The sequence below is a fragment of the Cetorhinus maximus genome, chromosome 3 (assembly GCF_964194155.1).
Source record: "Cetorhinus maximus chromosome 3, sCetMax3.hap1.1, whole genome shotgun sequence".
Lineage (NCBI taxonomy): Eukaryota > Metazoa > Chordata > Chondrichthyes > Lamniformes > Cetorhinidae > Cetorhinus > Cetorhinus maximus.
The window spans coordinates 56624824-56648945 of record NC_135881.1 but is presented as its reverse complement, the minus strand read 5'-3'; the positions used below and the strand labels follow the sequence as shown (position 1 = coordinate 56648945).

The 24122-nt window shown below is 47.1% G+C and overlaps 2 protein-coding genes across 2 annotated transcripts in view; one reads left to right on the top strand and one right to left on the bottom strand.

Annotated features, from left to right (window-relative positions):
• The window catches only part of trdmt1 (tRNA aspartic acid methyltransferase 1), a 110446-nt gene extending 98371 nt beyond the window's left edge, over window positions 1–12075 (bottom strand). The window contains exon 1 of the mRNA XM_078538408.1: window positions 12042–12075. Coding sequence (XP_078394534.1) covers window positions 12042–12051 — 10 coding nt within the window. The 5' untranslated portion in view covers window positions 12052–12075. The remainder of the gene's footprint in view (window positions 1–12041) is intronic.
• Window positions 11980–24122, top strand: part of LOC144678651 (type III intermediate filament-like) — a 46736-nt gene continuing 34593 nt past the window's right edge. Inside the window, exon 1 of the mRNA XM_078538403.1 lies at window positions 11980–12609. Coding sequence (XP_078394529.1) covers window positions 12104–12609 — 506 coding nt within the window. The 5' untranslated portion in view covers window positions 11980–12103. The remainder of the gene's footprint in view (window positions 12610–24122) is intronic.

Here is a 24122-nt window from a genome sequence, read left to right as displayed (position 1 = left end):
GCAGTCCAGTGGGCAAAGCTGCCGCCAATCGGTCAGGTGGAGTTGCGCGGAGGTGGATGGGGTTTCGGGCAGCCATGCAGCGCACTAATCTCTGGCCATCCAAGTGGTGGGCAGCACTCTCTGAGAAGCGTTAAGGGGCCTTCATATTTAACCAGGGCAGGTTCTTAGCACATCCATGCTAACCATATGTCTCTCTCTTTCATCCTGCAGGAGCAGTACATCAAGATCATGGAGGCTGGTGAGCTAGCTATATGTCTGATGGACCACAGACGGCGAAAACAACAGAGGAGAGAACAACTGAGGTTCTTGGCTGTGCAGCGGGAGGAGCAGCACCCTCTGGAAGGAGGAGCAGCTGGGGCTTCCGCACATGCTGTCGAAGAGCCACAGCAAGCCGTTGCTGGTCGGTGCCTAGCAACACCCAGGTCACAGATCCCTGAAGTCTTCCAGGGCCTATAGATGCTGCCTATCATTCCTGCAGATGACCGAGAACCAGTGTTTCCGGAGACTGCGCATTTCTAGGGAACTGGTCGGTCACATCTGCCCGCTACTACAGGATTTGGCGCCACGAGGACATGGATGGCATCTACTGCCAGTGACCATGAAAGTGATGGCCGCGCTCAATTTCTACATCAGTAACTTCTTTCAGGGCTCCACAGGTGACCTCTGTTGGATGTCACAAGCCTCCACCCACAAATGCATCCTTGAGGTCATGGAAGCCATCTTTGTGAGGGCACACAACTTTGTGCATTTCGCCCGGGACCAGGACAGCCAGGATGCAAGAATGGTTGGATTCACCCAGATCTCGAGTTTCCCACAGGTGCAGAGTGTGAGCGACTGCACTCAAATAGCACTTGGATTTCTGTCACAACACATGGTGAACTACATCAACCGCAAGGGCTTCCAGTTGCTGAATGTGCAGCTGGTATGTGACCACCAGAAACATCCTGCAGGTGTGCAGTTTCCAGGGAGTGTGCACGACTCCTACATCCTCAGTCGGTCACAGATCCCTGAAGTCTTCCAGGGTCCACAGAAGCTGCAGGGATGGCTCCTCGGGGACAAGAGCTACCCATCTCCTCCATCTCCTCCTCAACCAGCTCATCTCCCTGTTGCGCCCTTTGCAGTGCCAGGTTGTAACAGGCGATGACGATGCTTGACACCCTCTGCAGGGCTCCACCAGACCGATCCAGGCACCGGAACCTCATATTCAACATCCGAATGGTCTGCAGGTTGCGGGTTGCAGCATGAGCCTCACTATACCGTCGCTTTGCTGCAGTCTGAGGCTGCCGCGCGGGAGTTTATTGACAATAGTGAACAGTATGTACAATTGATTAACACCCATGCCCAGGCTGTGCAATTAACTCTTCTTAACTTTCCTATCCCTGTGGCTATGTCTTGGTGCTCCTCGGACATCCACAGCGGAGGTGGAGGTAGCCTGCTGACTGCAACTGATGCCTTGACGGGAGTCCTCCGGAGGGTCAAGACTTGGAGGGCCCCGGCCTGCCTTCAGGGTCGTGCTGTGTGGCATTGGTACCCTCCTCGGCCTGTGGAGCTAGAGTTGCTGAAGTCACAGGAAGAGGGGATTCAGATGGGCCAGACGCTCCCCGAGTCACCTTGATGGATGGCCCCGGGGTCTGCACCTGGTGATCCTCCTCCCTATGGGTGTCCGAGGGCCCTTGGTTGACTCCTTAAGGAGAAGGTGTAACTGGAGTGAGATCAAGCTGCCCTGCACCCCTCTCGTGTACACACTGTTGGAGGCGAACAATGGCATCAGTGATGGAGTTGAGTCGTGCAGCAATGCAGGAGCGACGTCCTGGACCCAAGGTCTCCAAGTGGCCGCCATCCTACCAGTGTTGGCCCCAGTGCATTGGCATGCTGGCACTATCACCTCAGAATGAAGGCAGACGGACTCCTCTATCGTGCCTTGCAATCTGAGAAGTGCAGTGGACATCCCTTCCTGATGTTCCTGAGGTTTCCTTTGCAGTTCCAGCAACTGTGACATGTCCAGAGGCTCATTGGCTGACTGGGACTCAGCAAATTTCTGGCCTCCAGCAGTCCTCCGAGTGCCGGACACTAGGGAAGTCCCTGCTGCCGCCTGCTACAGGTCAGACAGTGCAATGTGCTCACCAGATTGTTATCCCGAGGCTATTCTAAAGCTAGGCCCCAGAGATGTCTCTGCGTTGGTGGAGGGTGTGGGTGAGCACTGTGACAGTACTTCAACGAGGGTGCCTCCAGACACCTCTTCAGAGATTTCTTCGGGGCTTGATTAGAGGCCCTGGGTCATGGACTCGGTTGGCTGTTTCCCAGATGTGCCTGCGGAAGCAAGGAGAGATAATCAGTGCATGGCAGGGGCCTGTGAAACAGGGCACATCACTCATAGCATGGTTGTCTGTTGTATGTTGCATTGTTGGATCCTCACTTGGTACAGCACCGCCGACCTTGCCATCAGCACAGGATCGATCCAGATCATCGCTGGCCAGCTGGATGGCTCTGTTTTCAAAGTTGGTGAGAACCTTGATTTCAGGCATTTCCCCACTGGTCTGCGACCTCTCCCTTTTGTTGTGTGCCAGCTTGTCCTGCATGAATAGAGATGGAGAGAGTGTAAGCAGGATGCCTGCCAGGCCAGATGATAAGTATGCCGGGCAAGATGATAAGTATGCCTGGCACGTGTGGGTGGTGAATGGTCCCATGGATGGGATGAGGACAATGATGGTGAGTGTGAGAGAGTGAATGGTGATTCCCTTGAACTGACAGTGAGTGAGGGCACTGTGGATGTGTGACGGGTTTGTGAGTGTGAGAGTCGAGAGTGATGAGAAGAGTGACTTACCCTGGCGGAACGGAGGGGATCATTCATCCCCTTGCGGCACTAGGTGGCTGTCCTCTTTTAAAGGCATTGGCGCTGACCACCCCTGCCATCGCCTCCCAAGCCTGGTTGGTCACACCGCTGCCCATCCTGCAGAAAGAGTGGGGTTAGAGGACATCCCGGCGGGACTCCATGGCATCCAAAAGGCACTTAAGGGATGTGCCACTAAACCTGGGGGCTACAGTCTTCTTACCTTTCATGGACATCTTCCCTGGAGTAGTCGTGGTCTGGAAGCACTGAGATGTGTGCACCCGGCTGGACTTAAATATGGCACCTGGAGTGATGAAGCGGCAAGGTGATGGCGGGCGGGCAAATGAGAGCCCGCCTGCCATGGAAACGGCATGTTTCCTGGGAATGCATAAATAATGTGGCAGGATTGGGATGATACAGCGTGAAAGCCCACCATTGCGGCCGATGGGTAAAACATTGTTTTACCCGCCCGCTACCGCACTTAGTGCAAATCTGGGCTGATTCCGCCCATAATTCAGCCATTGAAACTCGAAGAATTTTGCATTCACTCTCAAATCTCCCTACACCTCTATGGGAACAAGTACTGGAATAGTCAAAGCCATAATGACTCACCCAGCATTCGATGTCCTATAAAAATTTGTAGATTGAAGCTTTAATTATTCCCTGCTGTTTTCCGCTTCTGCTGTTTTACAGCTTTCAAAATTCATTCAATCCCAGCTTCGCACTTCTGACATCATAATCCATCTGTGTGTAAAAATGGTTGCTTCCGAAACCTTTATTTACATAAATGACATCAGAGGTCAAATGAATATGACAAGTCACAGTGTACAAAGGAATTTATCCAAACACAATCCAAGTGATTTCAGTGTGTCAGATCAGATATAGGCACGAACATACAATGAAGGGCAGGAAAATACCAGCTGGTCCATCAGACCCACCCCATACTGACATAATGCAATCTGCACACAAAATAGACCCCATTCCCAATATTTCAGGTTGATGACCTATCGTCAGAACCCTTGGGCCTGAATTTTTACCTCGTCGGGCACGTGCGATCTGTGGGCCCAGGAGTGGTCGGGGAACGGGCTCCTGACTGCGATCGGCCCCTGACCACGATTTCACGCTAGCTGGCCAATTAACGGCCAGCCAGTGTGAAACGTGTGCTGAAAAGTTCAGTGCTGCCGGGGTGGGGGCAAGAAGAGGGTGGGCGACAACGTCACTGCAGGTGCAGGTGGGTGCTTCCACTGAGCTCCCTGAAGGCAGACAGCTACCTCAGGGAGTTGCAGAACTCCAAATAATAAAATAAAGCACAAAAAAGCTGCAAAAAAATGCCCATACAGCACAATCAAGCACCTGAAAGCATACCTCGTAAAAAATGCTGTCCCCAGATTTTTAAAATTTTTTATTTCATAACAGAGATTTCATCCCGCCCTTGGCCGCCTGGCCAATTGGCCCATCCGCCAACCATAAGGTTGGACAGGCCACAAAAAATTGCTGACAATTGCACTGTTAATGGGCTTCATTGCCCAGTCAATTGTCGGTGGGCGCTCTTCTAACTGCCACGCATGCTTGCCGAGTGAAATATCGCACAAGTGCGCGATGATGTCAGGACGCTCACCCGACGTCATCTCGGGCAACTTTACACCCGTTCGGGTCAGGCATGTGCCTGCCCACGGAACGTAAAATTCTGCCCTTGGTTGTCGAACTGAAATATTAACCCTGTTTCACATTCTAAGGACTCAGAGATGCTGCCTGACCTGCTGAAAATACCAACCATATTATTTTTATTGGAGATTTCCAATATCTACATATTTCATTCTTTCATGTAGTTATGTTTTTTTTTCCTCAGTCCACATGAACGAATAGTCTGAATAGCTGCAATTTAACTTACAAAGCCCAAATACTATTTGTTCGCACATGTCGGTACTGTCCTTGAACTGATGACTTGCCAGAGGTTCTGTCCACTTTTTCAGAGCTATTAGTTTTCCAGGGTGGCATGTGTGCTTCACCCATCCCTTTATTTGGCTTTCCACTGCTACCCTATGACATCCTGACACACCACCTGTCACCCAAATGTCACTATATCAAGATACCTCCATCATTAAACCCCTGCAACCCAAAAGCAGTCCTGCTTGTGCCACACGCTACCTCAAAACCAGACTGCCATACTGGCCAAAGTTCACTCCCATTGGAGAATCTTCCCTACAGCAATTAGTGACTCCCTTACCTGTCCAACCAATGGACCATATCCTCGATAACTGAAAAATGTGCCTATGCCCCTCAGCAATTCTGTACACTGATATGAAAAGGGGGAAGAGAAAAACATAAGAGAAGAAAAAAAGAGAAAGCAGAACAGATAAAGTGATGCAGAAAAGGAGAGAAACAAAGGGAGAGAGAAACATAGCAACACAAAGACAACAGGAAAGAGATAGATTTTATTCTATAACTTTCGAAGAATATTTATATATTATATATTTTGCCCTACATACTATACCATCTAATCTGCTGTCAAATATCGTATTCTTCAACGTGAAAATCACCACAAGACATACACTAGAAAGTTATAGAGACAGGGGTATCAGAAAGTCCCAAATGATGTACTTTAGAGTCAGCCTCCCCACTTTCAAACCATTAAAAACTCCAGGATTTTCCAAAATTTGCAAACCAGTAACTGGGTATGCATTAGATCATGCCAGATGACTAAGAGTCAGAATCTGAGGTGGCAAGCAGAATCATAGCAGAAGTGATATCCGCTCACAGCATATTTTCTCCTGTACATGATGTGAACAATGACTCAAGCTGTTCCTGTTGCATGCAGTGTTTCACAAATTGTTTGACACAGTACTGATATAACATGCTAGCAGCTGTAGACTGGACGGCTGGGCTCATGTGTACTGCATGAGATAAACAGTAGATCCTGGGGATGGAGAGTCAGATTGTGATAATGGATGGAATCATCCCAGATTTGCACTAAGTGCGGTAGCGGGTGGGAAAAAAAACGTTTTACCCACTGGCCGCAATGGCAGCTTTTCACACCATATTATCTGAAACCTGCCTCATTAATCATGTATTCCTGGGAAACATGTTTCGATGGCAGGCGATCTCTCATTCACCCACCATGCTGTCACCTCGCCGCTTCATCACGCCAGGCGCCATATTTAAAGTGCAGCCACGCACACACCTCTCAGTGCTTCCAGCCCAGGACCACTGCACAGAAGACATGGCCCTGAAAGACAAGAAGACTACAGCCCCCCGATTTAGTGTTGCGTTCCTGGAATGCCTTTTGGAGGCTCACCGTGATGTCCTCTACCCCCCTGCTCTGGACAAAGGCCAGCAAGCAAGGTCATCAATCCAGCATGGGAGGTGGCGGCAGTGGTGCTCAGCGCCAACGGCCTGCAAAAGAGGATGAACAGTCTCATCCGTTCTGTCAGGGTAAGTCACTCTTCTCATCACTCTCAACTCACACACTCACAAACCTATCACACATCCACAGGGATCTCACACCTCAAGGGACAACAACACTAACTGTCACCCATACCCTCACATCTCCACCAGGCTCATATCCTCTGGAGCTCGCGTCCTCATCCCGTCCATGGCTCTGCTCACCACACAAACATTCCACGCAATGCCATGTGCCCTGTTCATACTCTCTCCATCTGTTCTCATGCAGGAGAAACTGGCTCACAACAGCAGGGAGAGATCCCAGACCAGGCGTAAAGTGGCCCACATTAGGCCCCTCACTCACTTTGAGGAGCGGGCCATTGCACTCACTGGTGAGGACCATGGACTGTGTCTGCAGCGACAATGAGGTCTGCGGCGAGTACCTACACGAGGAATCCTGCACCACATCATCCCTCTCTCATTGCAAATGCGAGTGCTCTCTCTCCGGTTTTTGACTCTGCTGCTATGCAACAATTATCTCTACTTTGGTTCACAGGGAGCTCTGCCAAGCGACTGACACCCTCAGCCAGTCAGTCCCTCAGCTCCATCCAGGTCCTCACCTCCAGTCAAGAGGACACCTCCTCCATTGAGGAGCTGGAAATAACCAGCCTGGAAGACCCATCACAGCGCTTACCCACATCCTCCACCAGTGCAAAGACACGCAACTCGGTGGGACCTAGATCTAGAGCAGCCTCGGGTTCACAATCTGGTGGTCAGCGAATGGACAAGTGCCCACAGCAGGAGGAGGCAAGTTTAGCCGAGCTCCCCGGCACTTGGAGGACTGCTGAGGAAGAGGCATCTGTGAGGTCCACATCAGATGACGAGCCTCTGGATTCAGTCTTCCAACTCATCGTGGAGAGTCAGCAGAAGGCAGGGAAAAATCACGCAGGGCAGTTGGATTCGTCAACAGAGTGGCATGCAAGTTGGAGGAGTGCGTCTGCCTGCTCTCTGACGAAGTGGTGCCCATATGTGCTCATATGGAGGCCTGAATGGGAAAAATGGTGGACACCAGGGAGATTCTGGTCCAGCAGAATGCGGAGATGCACGCATCACGGTAGGCATGGGTGACTTCCTGCAGTAGCAACGCGAGAGGGAAATGGGGCACCTCGATGTCCCTCCAGGTGCTCCTTTCCCTCAAGGAGGAAGGGAGGAGGAGCAGCAGCTGGACACTGCTGGGTCATCCATTCAGGAATCTCATAGGCTGTCCTCTCCCTCCAAGTCCCCTTTGTGACCCCGTCAACCTTGTCCTCTGTCACCGCAGAAGGAGCAGCTGGCCCACAGGAGAGCAGCCAAAGCAAGGTGGGGGGGCGCCAGTTCTCCAGAGGACCTAAGCCAAAGTCATCAGAGGCAAAAAGGTCAACCATTACACAGGCGGGCAGCACCTAGAAGTGTTAGCCTAGGAAAGTTAAGAAATTCTGATCAGAGTTGGTTGTACAGGTGAATACATTTTGTCACTTCATATTCTGAAAATATATTCACTTTCACTGAATAATGCGTAATGGTGTCTTCCCCCTGCATCTCCCATCCCTCACCCCCCAACCACTAGCAGTTCAGCACGAGTGATTCTGGAGGGAGAAATGAGTGTGTGTCTGTGTGTGTGTGTGTGTGTGGGGCAGGGCCTTTTGGAGCCTAGTGCAAGAACTCACCCACGCATGAGGATCCTTCCCCCATCACACTCATCTCAATGTCCTGAGCATTTTCAATGCTGCCTGCTGGGCTTCGCTTTCAGCTATCCATCTGAGTGACCTGCACCTCCGCCCATCCACTGATTGCACTCCCATGCAGCATCTGTTCCCATCCACCATGGGTCTCCTTTCACATTTGGATTTGCAAGCATGGTGTGTTTAGCATTCTTCTTCAGCTCCCCCTATCCTTTCCCCTCCCCCAGTCACTCGTCCTTATGCCCATCACTGTTGACACCCCTGGCATCACCTTCCACCTCCCAACCGTCACCTACCAGCCACAGCCCTTTTCTTTCGGATGAACATACACGTTCCCTACCTTCTCAAAAATCCAACCCCCATCTACATTCACCTCCCCGACCTCATCCTTCCCAGCCCCAGGGTCTTTGTCTGTCCCCCGAGTTCCCACCAACCACCTTCTACCAATACCGTCGCACCTTCACCCTCCCCACTCTGCCCTCTCTCATTCTCACCATTCCCTCCTACCACCCCTGTCCTCATTTAATTCCCAGGAGGCAGTCATCGACTCCACAGACCTCTCCCTTGCACAATCACCTGGACATCCCTGCCCACCCCACCCCACCCCACCCCGTAACTCCTTCCCCCCTTGGAACTCCATCTCCCCACGGACTCCTTCCCCCGCCCCCGAACTCCTTCCCCACCCCCCCACTCTTTCCCCCTTCCTGACTCCTTCCTCCACCCTTACTTCTTCCACTCTCCGGAATCCTTCTTCCTCCAGTTTTACTCCTTCCCCTTCCTGACTCCTTCCTCCTGCCTTACTTCTTCCTTCCCCCCTCCTGACTCCTTCCCCCCCCTTCCAGATTCCTTCCCCTCTGGACTTCCTCCCCCCTCCAGACTCCTTCCCCTACACCTTCCTCCCCCCTTACACCTACCTCCTCACTTGCCGTATTCTCCCCCATTACCCCCACCTTCCCCTGTACTCCCTCCCCCCCAACATCACACCCCTGAAACCTTCATTCCCCCCAGACCTCAGCCCCTGACACCTTTGGTTGGCCAGGGGCTGCAGCCGAACTGCTGACACAGGCAAAAGCAACTTTTGACCTGAAGTAACCTGGATCCAGTCACTGGTCTGAGCTGGCTAGAACCAGTTTGAATTAGCAAAGACACAGGAAATGTGATGAGACACAAGTCCTTATTTGGAAAAGGAGTAACGAGGTTAATGCTACCTAAGTCTTGGAACAGACCCAATGAGAATATGCCACAGACTAGGCAAGCAGGCCTAAACCAATGGGAGACAGACAGCACAGCTTGGCGAGATAAGATTCAGTATAAGACTGGAGGATTTTGGGCATGGAAGCAGCGAGACTCTGGAGACCAACCATCGCAGAAGCAGAAGAACCTACATCAGCAACTTGGAGACGCAAGAGAGAGAGAACGGAACGCCTGGCCAGCGTCAGCTCTCCTTTTCGGATATTAGCTTTTATATTCTGTGACCAATCAGGGAGTGTCAGAGAAACCTAGTAGGCTTGCGTTTAGATCCTAGTTTTGGATCTAAAACTGTATAACCTGCTGTAAGCTGCATGTCTATATTTAACCAGACGTATAAGCTATATGTAGATGATCTAACGACGTGAATAAAGCGAATTTAGAGTTAAGAGAGAATTGACTCTTCTCTTTGTACTAAGCCAATAACCGTTACTGGTGACCTCTGGCAACACTTTGCTCCCCACCCAACCTCACCCCCAACACATTCAGTCCCCTCCTCCCATCCTCACCCAGTCCGACACCTTCGTTCCCCCCCCCAAACCCGACCCCCCACCCCCTCCCCCGACACACTTTCCTTTCCCAGTGAAAGCCAGACCTTCCTCTCCCACCACCCCCCGCTACCCTAGTACATCTTCCTCTTCCACTCACAGCTGGACCTTCTTTCCCTGCACCACCCCCCCCCCTTCCCCCAACAATCATTCGTAAGTCCCAACTTCTGCACGTCATACTTGTCAAGAAGTTTTCAGCATTGGCGTACTTTCCCGCCAACATGAGTGGTAAACTTGATTTGGGGGAGGTGATTCCGGCGAGCTGGCCTTATAATGATATGCAGATGTATTACAATGAAATTCCTGACGTCCGACAGTGGGAAACACGGCCCGCCATTGACGAGCAGAGCGGACAGTTACAAATGTGTTCCGCAATGGCGTGAAATCAACTTTTAGCCTTCCCGCCATATTGTCCACTCACGCCCAACATGATGCCCAACACCAGCGGGCATGGAAAGTTCCGCTTGGAACAGAGGAATTTGTCATGTAACACAAGATATTTACAAATATATAGCAATCCTTCTATTTTGTCCCCGCAGATCTCTTCACAAACTTAAGTGAAGCGATCTTAGGTTATTTTTGTTTTGCATCTTAACAAGTAAGAATTGATCAAATAAGGAAAGAACTCATCAACAACTCAATTGCGCTGAACAAAATCACCATTGCTATTTTGCAAAAGTTTGCCAGAAAGGCAAGAAGGAAGTGTGGGCATCCTGCAATATGGTGGTGATGCAGCTGGCGTGGTTGAATAGCTGCCAGTGTGTGCGCGAGCTGTGAGCTGTGGCTGCCAATAATTGTGTGAGGATGAGGCAAAGCATATGAATTTTAGGATTGAGTACTAGTTGATAGAGATTGTTGGTAGATGGGTGATGGGATGTAATGAATTGAGCAGCGGATTAGGCTTGTGGTGCTGTTGGTAGAGGATTTGCCGTGATGCCATTTAAAGATGAACTCACTTGCCTTGACAACTCATATCAGATTGTTAAAATTGTTCCTGCACTGCACCCATGTTCTTCGAGCAATACTCCTTGACGTCTAGTACTTCTTGCCCCTGTTTCCTGAGCATATCAGGAGGGCACCTTGCCCCATTCTCCCAACCCACCCCCCACCGAGGATACGAATATCTCTTTCTTTCAATCTTTTACACCGAGACTTCCAGTGCATTTTCTGAAAATCTTGCTATACGCTTCCTTCCATGCTCAAAATCACAGAGACCAGTTCAACTTCTGAAAAAACTCCACCATTTCTTGCAGCCCCAATGCCTCCTCCCCGTCAAGAGATGCAGGCTGCCTTTAAAAGCAAGGCTAGCCACTCACAACATCAGGCCGTCTGCTGATGTGTGCAGCCAATGAACAGTAAAAATCATAGAAAAAAGAGTAAGCAGCACAAATTCAACATGGTGCTTGCAGCACAAGGAAAAGGCGTGAGTTAATCCCCTGCCCGTTTTCAGGGTAATCCCATTTCTCCACCCTTGTGACTATGGCTCAGAAAAGAGCTAGGTAAATTTACTGAGTTACTGTCAAAGCTGTTTCGACTTACCTGCCTCCAAATAAGCCCTAATGTAAAGGTGCTGTACTGAACACGGCCTCCATCACAAAGTGTAAAGAACTACCAACACAATGCAACAAGTACAGAAGCAGCAAACACGTTTCTAATTTAAAACACTAAAACTAAAGACCTTTCTTTGACAATATCAGCCTGTCCTTTAAGACAAAACACCTAAAGGGCAGTTCAGTGTTCAGTAGTGGCAACCATTTTCTGCAAGCAGTTTGTCCCCAAAGTGCATCTGTAGAGGAAATGAGTGCTGGTCCAGGTGCAAAATGGCAATAAAAGATGTGTCAATTTTTGCTCTGAATTGCACTACTTTTTCAGGTACAATTTGGACGCAGAGCAGTGGAGAACTGACAGTACTAGTTCTGAATAATACTTATTTTTGTTGATGAGCAAATTATTATTTTGATTATAACGCCTCAACAAATTTTTTTCTATATGTTAGTAATTTGAATACAAATGACTGACTTGTGAAACCTTGTACAGGAAGACCGATAACAGCCGAAGTGGAAGTTATGCAACATATAACGAACTTTTGTGCTACCACTTAAAATTGAACACGCAACATACCAATGGACATCCCACCCGCCCAACCACAATGATTGTCTAAGCAACCTCTGATTGATGGTTACTAAGAACCATCATCTCCTGGTTGGTTAATTGCAGTGTCAGTCACTACATCATTTGTCACCTCATCATTTGAAATCTTTTTGGGGAAGTGTATCAGCTCACTATAAATATCAAGCAGCTTTTGAAACCTACCTTGTGCCATTGAGTAGAAGCTTGTGTTCTGGAAGAGCCTTTTGCGAAAGAAAACATATAAAATGAATTATAATACAAATTCCAAGTCATCTTTTCGCAGATTGACTATACGGTCAAATTCAGGATCACAATCCGCCTATTCCTCGCCAATTCGTCGCTCCTTCACAAAAACAACGGCCTATTCTATCCCATCAACTGCCTCAAGTTGGCTGAACAAGAGCACTCCTGGCAAAATGTCTTCTGAAGATGACCCATTGGACTTTTCCCTATTGGACGCCGTAAGCGATGAATTCAAAAGCAGCCGCACCGATGAGAAAGAAAAAATGATTCACCTGAACGACCGCTTTGCCAACTACATCGAGAAGGTGAGGTCTATGGAGCAACAAAACAAGGTGCTTAATGCTGAACTGCAGGATTTGAAGGGCAAAGGCAATTCCAAAATTGGCTCTCTCTATGAACAGGAAATTAGGAAACTACAGCATGAAGTGGATCAGATCTCTAAGGATAAAACCAGAATTGAAGTGGAAAGAGACAATTTGTTGGACGACGTCCGCAAACTTAAAACCAAGTATGATTGTTTATTTTTTTCCTTTCCCTTTATTAATGTAACGATGTGTGTCAGGGCTTTGGTGGGATTGGAGGTGTCGTGGCAGGGAGGTGCGGGTTGAGATCGAAACTACTTTCTTCCGATTTCAAACTGGTAAAAAGGAATGAAGTTTTTAGTGATTAGAATTTCGTCAACTTCAAATATTTCATAAGCTTAACAATCTATTTTTTATCCCACCCAAAAGATCCAGTTTGAAAATAAAAAACAAACAGATGCTAAGGCTCATTTTGTTGCCCTTTCCCAACCACAATAAATTTGAAAAGCCTCCAGAATAAATGCATCACAGTTGTCCTATTAAGCTGACATTTTGAAAAGTGTGATGGTCTAAAATGTCCACTGGATGCTGGATGCTTTGATAGGTTTTTTAAAAATCTTGTTTAATTTTCTATTAGTTTACATGAATAAAATAATACTAAAATATACCAATGTTATTATTCTCCAGTAAATTATATTAATACAGCCTACTGAATTAGATTTACCTGACATAATCTATTTGGTGTTAGTCTTCTTCTTGAGTTCTCCGCCCAAAGGCAAGTCAGCCCGCAGTGCCACGACCCCCACCATGGGTAGGGCAAGGAGGCAGGTCCAAATCCAAACAGAGGGGATCAAACCCTGTGCTGTTAGCACCAATCTGATCCACACCAGCCATCCAGCCCCCTCAAGAAGTCTTGAGTCGCTGCAGCAGCATGCACTTTTACATTCATATGGTAGCCTTATGATGGTAAAGGCTCCAATTTCTTTCCATCACATGGCTGAGCAGGAACCTCTCCCACTCTTACTGCCTGCATTGGGGTATGTTAGAAGGATTTACAAGTTGATACTGAACCTGTTTGGTTATGTTATGAACACACTTTCCTTGGTCATCAAATCCTGGAGGGGGACTTGAACCCAGAGCTTCTGGCTCAGAAGCAGGGATGCAACTCACTGCACCACAAGTCATCCTTTAGTTTTAAACATCTTTAATCTATATTCCTACAAAAATTATCATGAGCAAAGTAAAACTAAATCCAAAATAGTGACTATTCAGTCCCCTCGACAATCATATTGCTTGAATAAAAATCAGACATGTTCTATAGCCAGTGAATGAGTCATCTCACCAGATTAAGGCCATGATATTGGGTTCTGTAACACCTCGGGTGCCTTGCGCAGAATCCCTGAAGCCATTAAAATGGCCCAACCGTGCTGCCTTCGCTTTCTGGCCGCATGGCACCCCATTCTCAGCAAAGAACTAGAGCGAATGTATAGTTGTGTTTCTTCAGTATGAGGATTGTCTGATTGTGAGGTCAATCAGACCTTTGGGTTGATTTGCCACGCGTCGTTTAAACTTGATCTGTGCATGTCTACTGAGCATCTTTGCTAATCATGCTCAGCTGAACATTGAACTTCTGCTATTGCAAAGTTGGTGGAAGGACTGTGGCTTGCTTTTGGAGGTCTGTCGGTGAGCTTGTTCATTGATTCAAGGGAGGCAGATGATTTTGTCACCTGCAGTCAGCAATAGATACGAGGCCCTGGTTGCAGTGTATCTGGGTCTGCAACATGTCCAACAAATGGAGCAGTAGCAGGACAAAGGGGAAGCTCTGTGAAGAGGGAGCAAGAGGAGATCTCTTTATAGAGGGCCCTACCTACCAGGGGTTTTTTGAGTGTACCTTTTATACTTCTATCTGAACCCCACCGGAGGCAACTCAGGTTCACAAGGCAGTTGTCACAGAACTGTGCCATCTCCTTCAACAAGATCTGAAGCCACATACAGGGTGTGAATGATGCTGCAGGTGGCTATAAAGATCACAGTGGCATTAAACCTCTAAATGACCGTTCCTTTCCAGGTGGGAGCAAGTGACATAGTGCGCCTTCCATCGTTACATCTGAGAGATGACAGAGCTCCTGTAGGCCAGCAGCAATGATTGTATTATCACAGAATCACACAATGCAGAAGAGGCCCTTCGGCCCATCAAGTCTGCACCGACACGTGTGAAACGTCTGACCTACCAACCTAATCCCATTTACCAGCACTTGGCCCATAGCCTTGAATGTTATGACGTGCTAAGTGCTCATCTAGGTACTTTTTAAAGGATGTGAGGCAATCCACCTCCACCACCCTCCCAGACAGCGCATTCCAGACTGTCACCACCCTCTTGGTAAAAAAGTTTTTCCTCACACCCCCCCACTAAACCTCCTGCCCCTCATCTTGAACTTATGTCCCCTCGTAACTGACACTTCAACTAAGGGGAACAGCTGCTTCCTATCCACCCTGTCCATGCCCCTCATAATCTTGTACACCTCTATCAGGTCACCCCTCAGTCTTCTCTGCTCCAACGAAAACAACCCAAGTCTATCCAACCTCTCTTCATAACTTAAATGTTTCATCCCAGGCAACATCCTGGTGAATCTCCTCTGCACCCCCTCCAGTGCAATCACATCCTTCCTATAATGTGGCAACCAGAACTGCACACAGGACTCTAGCCGTGGCCTCACCAAGGTTCTACACAACTCCAACATGATCTCCCTACTTTTGTAATCTATGCCTCGATTGATAAAGGCAACTGACCCATATGTCTTTTTCACCACCCCACTAACATGCCCCTCCACCTTCAGAGATCTATCTATGGACACACACACCAAGGTCCCTTTGTTCCTCAGAACTTCCTAGTGTCATGCCATTCATTGAATACTTCCTTGTCAAATTACTCCTTCCAAAGTGTATCACCTCACACTTTTCAGGGTTAAATTCCATCTGCCACTTATCTGCCCATTTAACCATCCTGTCTATATCTTCCTGTAGCCCAAGACACTCAACCACCCGGCCAATCTTTGTGTCATCCGCAAACTTACTAATCCTACCCCCCACGTAGTCATCTATGTCGCTTATATAAATGACAAATAATAAGGGACCCAGCACAGATCCCTGTGGTACGCCACTGGACACTGGCTTCCAGTCACTAAAGCAGCCTTCTGTCATCACCCTCTGTCTCCTACAACTAAGCCAATTTTGAATCCACCTTATCAAATTACCCTGTATCCCATGTGCATTTGTCTTCTTTATAAGTCTCCCATGTGGGACCTTGTCAAAGGCTTTGCTGAAATCCATTTAAACTACATCAACTGCACTACTCTCATCTACATACCTGGACACCTCCTCAAAAAATTCAATCAAATTTGTTAGGCCTGCCCTCCCTCTGACAAAGCCATGCTGACTATCCCTGATCAAACCTTGCCTCTCCAAGTGGAGATAGATTCTCTCCTTCAGAATTTTCTCCAATAGTTCCCCTACCACTGATTTGAGACTCACTGGCCTGTAGTTCCCTGGCTTATCTCTACAACCCTTCTTAAATAGCGAAACCATATTAGCTGTTCCCCAATCCTCTGGCACCTCCCCTGTGGCCAGCGAGGAATTAAAAATTTGGGTCAGAGCCCCTGCGATCTCCTCCCTTGCCTCCCTCAGCAGCCTGGGACACAAATCATCCGGACCTAGAGATTTGTCCACTTTTAAGCCTGCCAACACCTCCAATACCTTGTCACTCCCTGTATCAATTTGTTCAAGAACCCCACAGTCTCCCCAAGTTCCGTACCTTCATCCTCATTCGCTTGTGTGAAGACGGATGTGAAGTATTTATTCAACACTATACTGAATGTCCTCTAGCTCCACCCTTGGTCCCTAATGGGCCCTACTCTTTCCCTGGTTATCCTCTTCCCATTGATATACTTATAGAATATCTTGGGATTTTCCCTACTTTTACCAGCCAGAGCTTTCTCATATCCCCTCTTTGCTCTCCTAATTGCTTTCTTAAGCTCCACCCTACACTTTCTGTTCTCCACTAATGCCTCTGCTGATTTGCGCCCCTTGTGCCTGCTAAAAGCCTCTCTTTTCCTTCTCATCATATTCTGAATATCTCTGGTCGTCCGTGGTTCTCTGGGCTTGTTACTCCTTCCTATCACCCTAGAGGGAAGATGTTGAGCCTGTACCCTCCCCATTTACTTTTGGAATGCCCCCCACTGCTCCTCTGTAGATTTCCCCACAAGTAGCTGTTCCCAGTCTACCTTGGCCAGATCCTGCCTTATTTTACTAAAATCTAATTTCCCCCAATCCAAAGCATTTTTTTGCAACTTGTCTATTTCTTTGTCCATAACAAACTTAAATTGTACCATGTTGTGGTCGCTATCACTAAAATGCTCCCCCACCACCACCTCAGCCACCTGTCCGGCTTCATTCCCCAGAATTAGATCCAGCAATGCACTGTCCCTTGTTGGACCCTCTACATATTGACCTAAAAAGTTCTCCCGTACTCATTTCAAGAAATCCACTCCATCCAAGCCCTTAACACTATGTCTATCCCAATTAATGTTGGGAAAGTTGAAATCACCTAATATAATTACCCTATTGCTATTGTTTTTACACACCTCCGCAAATTGTGTTCTCTCTAAAGACTGAAAAGCAGGCTGAACAGGTATGTGGATTTGCCAGGAAAATGGGAATCCTAATGGCGCAGGGATCTATTAACTGTTGCACATGGATCTGCAGACCGCACCCCCACCCTCCACCCCCCCATATCAAGGGGAAGATATAAGGGAACTACATGGGTTGCCATTATATCACATACAATTGGTGTGCGAAAATGCATATGTTGACGAATGCCCACTATCCTGGCAGAAACCACAATGCCTTCATTCTGATGCCAATCCTTCATCGTGGTACCCCAAAAACAACTAGACCGTAGCTGCTCAGAAACAAATGTTATTCCCTCGACACCTGGCTGATGGTCCCTCTGCCACCTGACCATGCGAGGGCATGGGCATATAACAAGAACTATGGAGTCATCAGGAACCAGGTGAAGCAGACCATCAGCATGTTGAAGCATCAGTTTTGATGTGTGGACCACTTAAGGGAAGCCTAACTGTACACTCTGGAATTTGTCTTGAAGCTTGTGTGGTCTGCTGCATCCTCCACAATATAGCCTTCGTTACCACCAGGAAACAGGAGGAGAAGGCGGAGGAAGCGGAATAGAAGGCAGGAAGGAGGCATCCAGTACACCTTCATTCTGGATGGCCTGTCTGTGAGCAACTGATCAGACTCCACTTCTCACAGGACATCTTCCCTTTACCACCAGGGTTCCCCTATTTCCCCAACTCCCCATCCATCTGGGACACTCCATTACAATATGCCTTTGGCCAATATTCTACAATAAAAGCTATCAACCTTTCTATTACATCTTTATCCAAAACCACATCTATTTATACAAACAGAAATTAACTGATCATCTTTATGCATTATATAGTGCCTGTGTGTCCTTGTGCTCCCATGCACTTCTATGCCAGTGGCTGCAACATGGATGGTGGAAGAAGAGGGCCTTGCAGGATGCTGTCAAGCAGCACTGGGCTTTGAGGGCCTGGCTTTGGACTGCGCCATCTTGGTATGGGCAGCATCAGTGTGAGATGGCCAACAGCAAGGGCATTGGTGATGTTGCAGTGATGGGAGCACAAATGCTGTAATCCTAATAGATGACAGCAGGTTCACGCTCCACAGAGCCACTGCTGCTCCAGCAACCAATTGCAGGAACGATTACTGGACTGCCATGAGAAGCTGCATGACTTTTGAGTGCTGAGATGAGCAGCCATGATGGTAGCAGTTTGGGTCCATTTGGCATGAATCTCATGATCTTGGTCTGAGCTTCCATTGCAGCACTGAGACATTGGGTGGTTTCCACCTGTGCGGCAGTGGAAGCTGAGACAGCAACTGCCAATCGCTTCATCACAGCTGGAACCACAAGTGCTGGCATAGATTTGGCCACCTGTTCCAGGCTAGAAAGGATAGGCTCCAAGCTCTATGCTGCATTGGAGCTGGACTCCTCCATGCTTCTTGGCAGTGACAAGGGATTGTCTTGTCAGGCCTGCCAATGCACCCAGCATCCTGTGTGTTTTCATCAGTATTCTCCTGTATGCAGCCCCATCTAAGTCCTCATCTGAGTCATCAGCAGAACTTGTCTGTGACCTCGCTCTCCGTTGAGCTAGCACACAAGCTATCCTTTCTTCTGGCCTGATGCAGTCCTCTTCTGCCCATTTACTCATAATATGCAGGTCCCGACTCTATATTAGCCTCTAAAGTCTGCCAAGTATCATCTGAGCTGGGAGCTGAGTGTGTCAGATCAAGTGATGGTGAGTCTTCAACATTGGTGTGGCATTGCCTTCTTTCTTTCCCTTGGGGCTGTTGTGACTGGACAGTTAGCAGTTCTTGGATGTCTGAAAATAAAAAATCAGAAGGGGGTGGTGGTTGATTGAGGGAGAGGGGGTGGGGGCTGAGGCATAAAGCAAGAGGTCCATGGTAACACCATCTGCAATTTGCACATCATGCCAGCTAGAAGATTGAGTTTGAAGTGAGAGTTGAGAAGGGGCATAAGGCAGTAGCATATTGTCATTCTTAATACTCTCAACAACATTGGATGCTATGGTCTCTGTAGCAGTCAAACCCAGGATGTGAAGTGCAACCTCCTCCATCATGTTCAAAGGATGAAGGCCATTCTCACGGAGGGAGGATAGGTGGTGCCTACACACAGCGGGTAGTGGATTTAGCTTATTAATGGCCACTTAAGGTCAATTGAAGGAGGCCAACTGGGATTTTCCAATCAGCCTCCAGGTTCCCTGAGGTGGCAGGGGACAGTTTAGCTGACTGGAGGCAGTCTTCTGGCAACAGGCTAGGAGCACAGCACTGTAAGCAAAGTTAGAGGCCCTCCCTGTCTGCCTGGGTTTAGCAACAGCTGCAGGCCACCCTTTATAGGGATTCCTATCCCATCACCATGCCTCCCACCCATCCCCACATTGGTGGCCCAGCTGCAAGGCCATTTTAAAATTTCAGATTTGAAAAATTTGAAGAGAGGGCACCTCCATTTTGAAGCCCCGCTCCTCACTTGTCTGCCAAATCATCCATCTGCTTTCAGGCTGGAGGGCCTCTGATTGACGCTCAAGCTTAAAGAGCCGGCCTGCTGTCCTTCATTGGACAGCGAGCCCACCCTCTGGTCATTAATTGGTTGCACTGGGGAAAACCATATGGACTGACTGTTTCCCACACACTGTGGGATTCTGATTTGAGCCTGATGGTGGGGTTCAGAAACACACAGGAAAAATCCTGCACGTGGAGTTCACTTTTCCAGCCATCTGCTCCCCTTCCCTTTAGAGGGCGTTCCTTGGGGATCCCCTGGCCTTCCCATAGAAACATGGTCTCTCCCTTCTTATTCAGCTCCATGACTAAAGGCTCCATTGCTGCATCTGTAAACCATCGGGTCCTCTCTCTGCCCTGGTGCTCCATTTCCTTCTGACAGTTAGTAGCACCCTCTTTTCATTCAGTGTAATTTTCCTTTCAGAGGGACAGACTGCCTTTAAGAGCTTCAGGCTAGTTGGAGCACATGCTAGCTTCACATGCTGTTAGCCACCTTGTTGTGATTGCATTCAGTCAACAGCTGAAATTAGTTAAATGAGGCAGCATGAAGTTTGCGTACTGCAGTCCTCAACAGGAACGTTCACAGTCAGATCACTAATAACAACTCCTGCATCCAAAAATGGGCCTTAATGAATTTTTAACCCTATCAATTCTTGTTGCCCCTTTCACCACTCCCTTCATCCTGCATTAAAAATGGCCAAACCGTTCAGCCAATCTCATATCACCAGCCTCTAGGTGACCCACTGAAAATGGTGTCCAGGGCAAGTCAGCAAATTCAGTGGGAAACTCACCAGTCAGATGGTAATGAGCCTGTGAATTAAAATATCCTGTATTTGGCTGCAGTTGGTGAGTTTTAAACTGACAGGAAAATTCACCCACCAAAATCAGACCTATGTTGCAAGATTTTAAATGAGACATGGTTTAAGGAGCATTTACGGTAGGAATGCACCTCTGAAAATAAGGTGGCTTTCCTTTGTAAAAGAATAAGAATTGTCAGAAATGAGTCACCAGAGAACTCCCACGTTCTGGAGGTGTTAGTGGAAGACTTGAGGATGAGGAGGGAGCTCATGTTACCCATCCATGCCAGAAGTGTTGTCCTCCAGTTATGAAGGGAAATATTGCAAGTTGTCAGCTACACTGTAACCTATCCGGTCAGGAAATGTATTGTGGTAATGTGGTAAGGTCATATACTTCTGCAGCAGGGAAAATTATTGCAGTATAGTTTTTGCAATGTTTTACCCAGGGAGGTCTTTGCACAACATGCTCATGGAAATCCGAATTTGTAACAAGGCATATTTGCACAATGGTGATTGTACAATCCATGCCACACGCAATTCACAAGAAAGGACAGAATGAGGGAAACCATTTGTCCAATCCTTCCACAGGTGTGCAAATAAGGACAAAACCTCGCAAATTACACCATACAAGTATACATCTCTGAACCACAGTTTCAGTCTGTCTCTATTTTTTGGGATACAAGTGAATTCCAGTTAATGCCCACCAATTAAACACAATAAATATACAATTAACAGATTCCACTCTCTTGCTCCAAGTAAAAATTAGGGTTGATATTCCAACAAAAGTTTAAAAACAAGTTTTAAATCAAAAACCTCAATTTCTGTACCAAGCATTACATTCAGAGACATTCTCTCCTTTCAAAACCTTTAACAATTTCTTCATACTTACATTTCTTTTTATAAAACAATCAGAAAATTGATGACTTGCATCCACCCATTTAATTTTGGAGATTTCCTTCTTCTCCAGCATTTGTTTCAAGTCAGCAAGGTCAATATATAACCTTCTCTCACAGACATTTCATAGTGTGTATATTATTCCACAACAAATGATTATCTACATAACATTCAATGGGTATATAATCTTCAGTATGTCCATTGGACAGAATATCACTTAAAAATTTTGACAAATGGAATCCTGTACCCACTGCCTCCACAAGAGCCAGTTTTTCAGCAGCCAAAATACTTTTAACAACTTTCTTTATTTGCTTAGTTTCTCAAGCTAAAGGACAACATTTTCACCCATTTGCTGAAAATATTATGAAACCAGCTGCACTAAAATACCCATTGGGAAGACTAGCGTGTGAAGCATTGCTAAAAATGGCTAGTTTATTGTTCTTTGGGTCACCTATGAAAGGGAAGTAATCATTTCTCCAAATTTTATTTTCCCTTGAAACATTCTTGACTTTATGGTGTTTCATCATAATATTTAACTCCAGCACATCAAAACTAGATCTCTTCAAGGGTGAGTGCTCTACTAGTTCAACTGACCATTCAAGCTTCACAATTGCTCTATTTCTTAAATATAACATCATCTTTCTGTTAGGACCTGGGATGGGAGTGACACTCTCCAAATAGGGTTGTTGTTTAAAGCTCTGCCTAACGTCAAAACCAATACATCTAAAAGCCCCACAAGCCTGACTCCGAATTTCAAATTCTATCTAATCTTATTAATAACATATTTTCAAATACCCTGTCACAGTCCATAAGAAATCATGAACATGCATCATGAAAATGCATGAAAGTTTTCCTTTATGATGGAGTATTGCATCCAATTCTGGGCGTCACACTTGTTAGGAAATAGAGATAGTTTAAGTAAGTTATTTGTATATTTAAGTTTGTTAGGAATAAGGTATACCTTTAAATTTAAGCTCAATTTATATTTTCTTCTATTTGTGGGTTAAAAGCTGAAACCTGGGATATAGTTTCATTTTTGAGTGGTGACAGCAGGTCTGTTTGGTCTGTTTGTATACCTGTATTTCTAATGAGTTGTATGACCTTTGAAATGGAGAGCTGTGTTTTCAAGGGGCTGGGGTGGCAGTGGGGGTGGTAGTGGTTTAGGGAGCAAACAAGAGTAGAAAAAGACTAAACATTCTTTTCAGGTGAAGCAGCGCTTCACTTGCACCTCCTTCAATTTGGTCTACCACATTCGCTGCTCCCAATGCGGTCTCCTCCACATTGGGGAGACCAAACACAGACGCGGTGACTGCTTTGCAAAACAGCTTTGGTCTGTCCACAAGCTTGACCCAGACCTTCCTGTCGCTTGCCATTTCAGCACTCCATCCTGCTCTCGTGCCCACACATCTGTCCTTGGCCTGCTGCAATGTTCCAGTGAAACCTAACACAAACTGGAGGAACAGCACCTCACCTTCCAATTAGGCACTTTTCAGCCTTCCGGACTTAACATTGAGTTCAACGACTTCAGACCATGAACTCTCTCCTCTATCTTCATCCCTTTTTTAATTCTTTTTTAATTTTATTTTTATTTATTTTTATTCATTGTTTTATCCCCTTTTTATTCCTTTTTTATCCCTTTTTCTATCCTTTTCCCCAATCACCACCCTCTCCCTCCACCCCACCCACAAAAGGGCCATCTGTTACTTGTTCCGTGTTGTTCTTTCAGAGTGTTGACCCTTGTTCTGCCATTCACACATTCTGCTTTCTTACCTTTATGCCGCTATCAGCACCTTCTTTAGCCCTATCACTACCATTAACACTCCATTTGTCTTGTGTCCATGACATCTTTGTCAATTTCTCCTTAGCCCGCACCTATCTCTGACCTCTGTTTAGCTTCACCTGCTCCACCCCCCTTAAACTGTATAAATTTCATCACATTTCTACTTCTCTTTAGCTCTGGAGAAGAGTCATATGGACTCGAAACATTAACTCTGTTTTCACAGATGCTGTCAGACCTGCTGAGTTTTTCCAGAATTTTAGAAAAAAAACTGTGCTGTTACCTAGCAACAGGGGTCCAGAGAGAGGGACCCACAGAGACAGAAGGGTAGTTTCAGTTCAGTTGAAAGCAGTTGCAACATAGGAGGGACAGATAGCAAGCCCCAAACTAAAGTTCAGCTGAAGCCAGGATTCCAGAGAGGCTGAACAGCAGAGGGACAGACAGCAAGTCTCAAACTAAAGTTGAAGCCAGCTGCCAGAGAGGCTGGACAGGAGAGGAAACTGCAGAAGTACGTCCAAAAACTGAAGAACCAAAATGTCCCGAGGCCAAGGAGTGAGACAGAAAGGAAGGGTCCCAAGAAGACCTTCTAATCAAAAGGAGAGGAATCTGGAAAAGGTCCTATTCTGTGGAAGTGAAAGTAAGGAGTAGCAAGGAAGATCCAAGGTGACAGCTGAAGGTCTGTAACTCTTTACTATGAGTATGTGAAGCAGTAGTATTATGTTGACAAGGCTGAGTCAGTGAGAGAGAGTACGTGGAAGAAAGCTTGAATGCATGTGGCAATCCAGGGGAGAGGAACATCGGAAGAAGAATTCGAAACCCTGGAGTTGGACCCTTGCGGAAGGCATATGAGAGAAAGCGTTGGTTTGGGAGAAGATTCCAAATCGCGGTCTTGGAGAGTGGAGATTGGAAACCCTCATGTGAAAGACAGTGCAGTGAAACCAGTTGTAACAAGCGTCTGCAGGGAGGGGGTGCATTTGAGGAGTGTTCCCTAGCGTCTATATGGGGTGGCATCTGTCACTTGGTTTCAGAGTGTGGTGTGTCTGACCACAAGTCGTCTATTGGTTTACATGGACTGTGTACT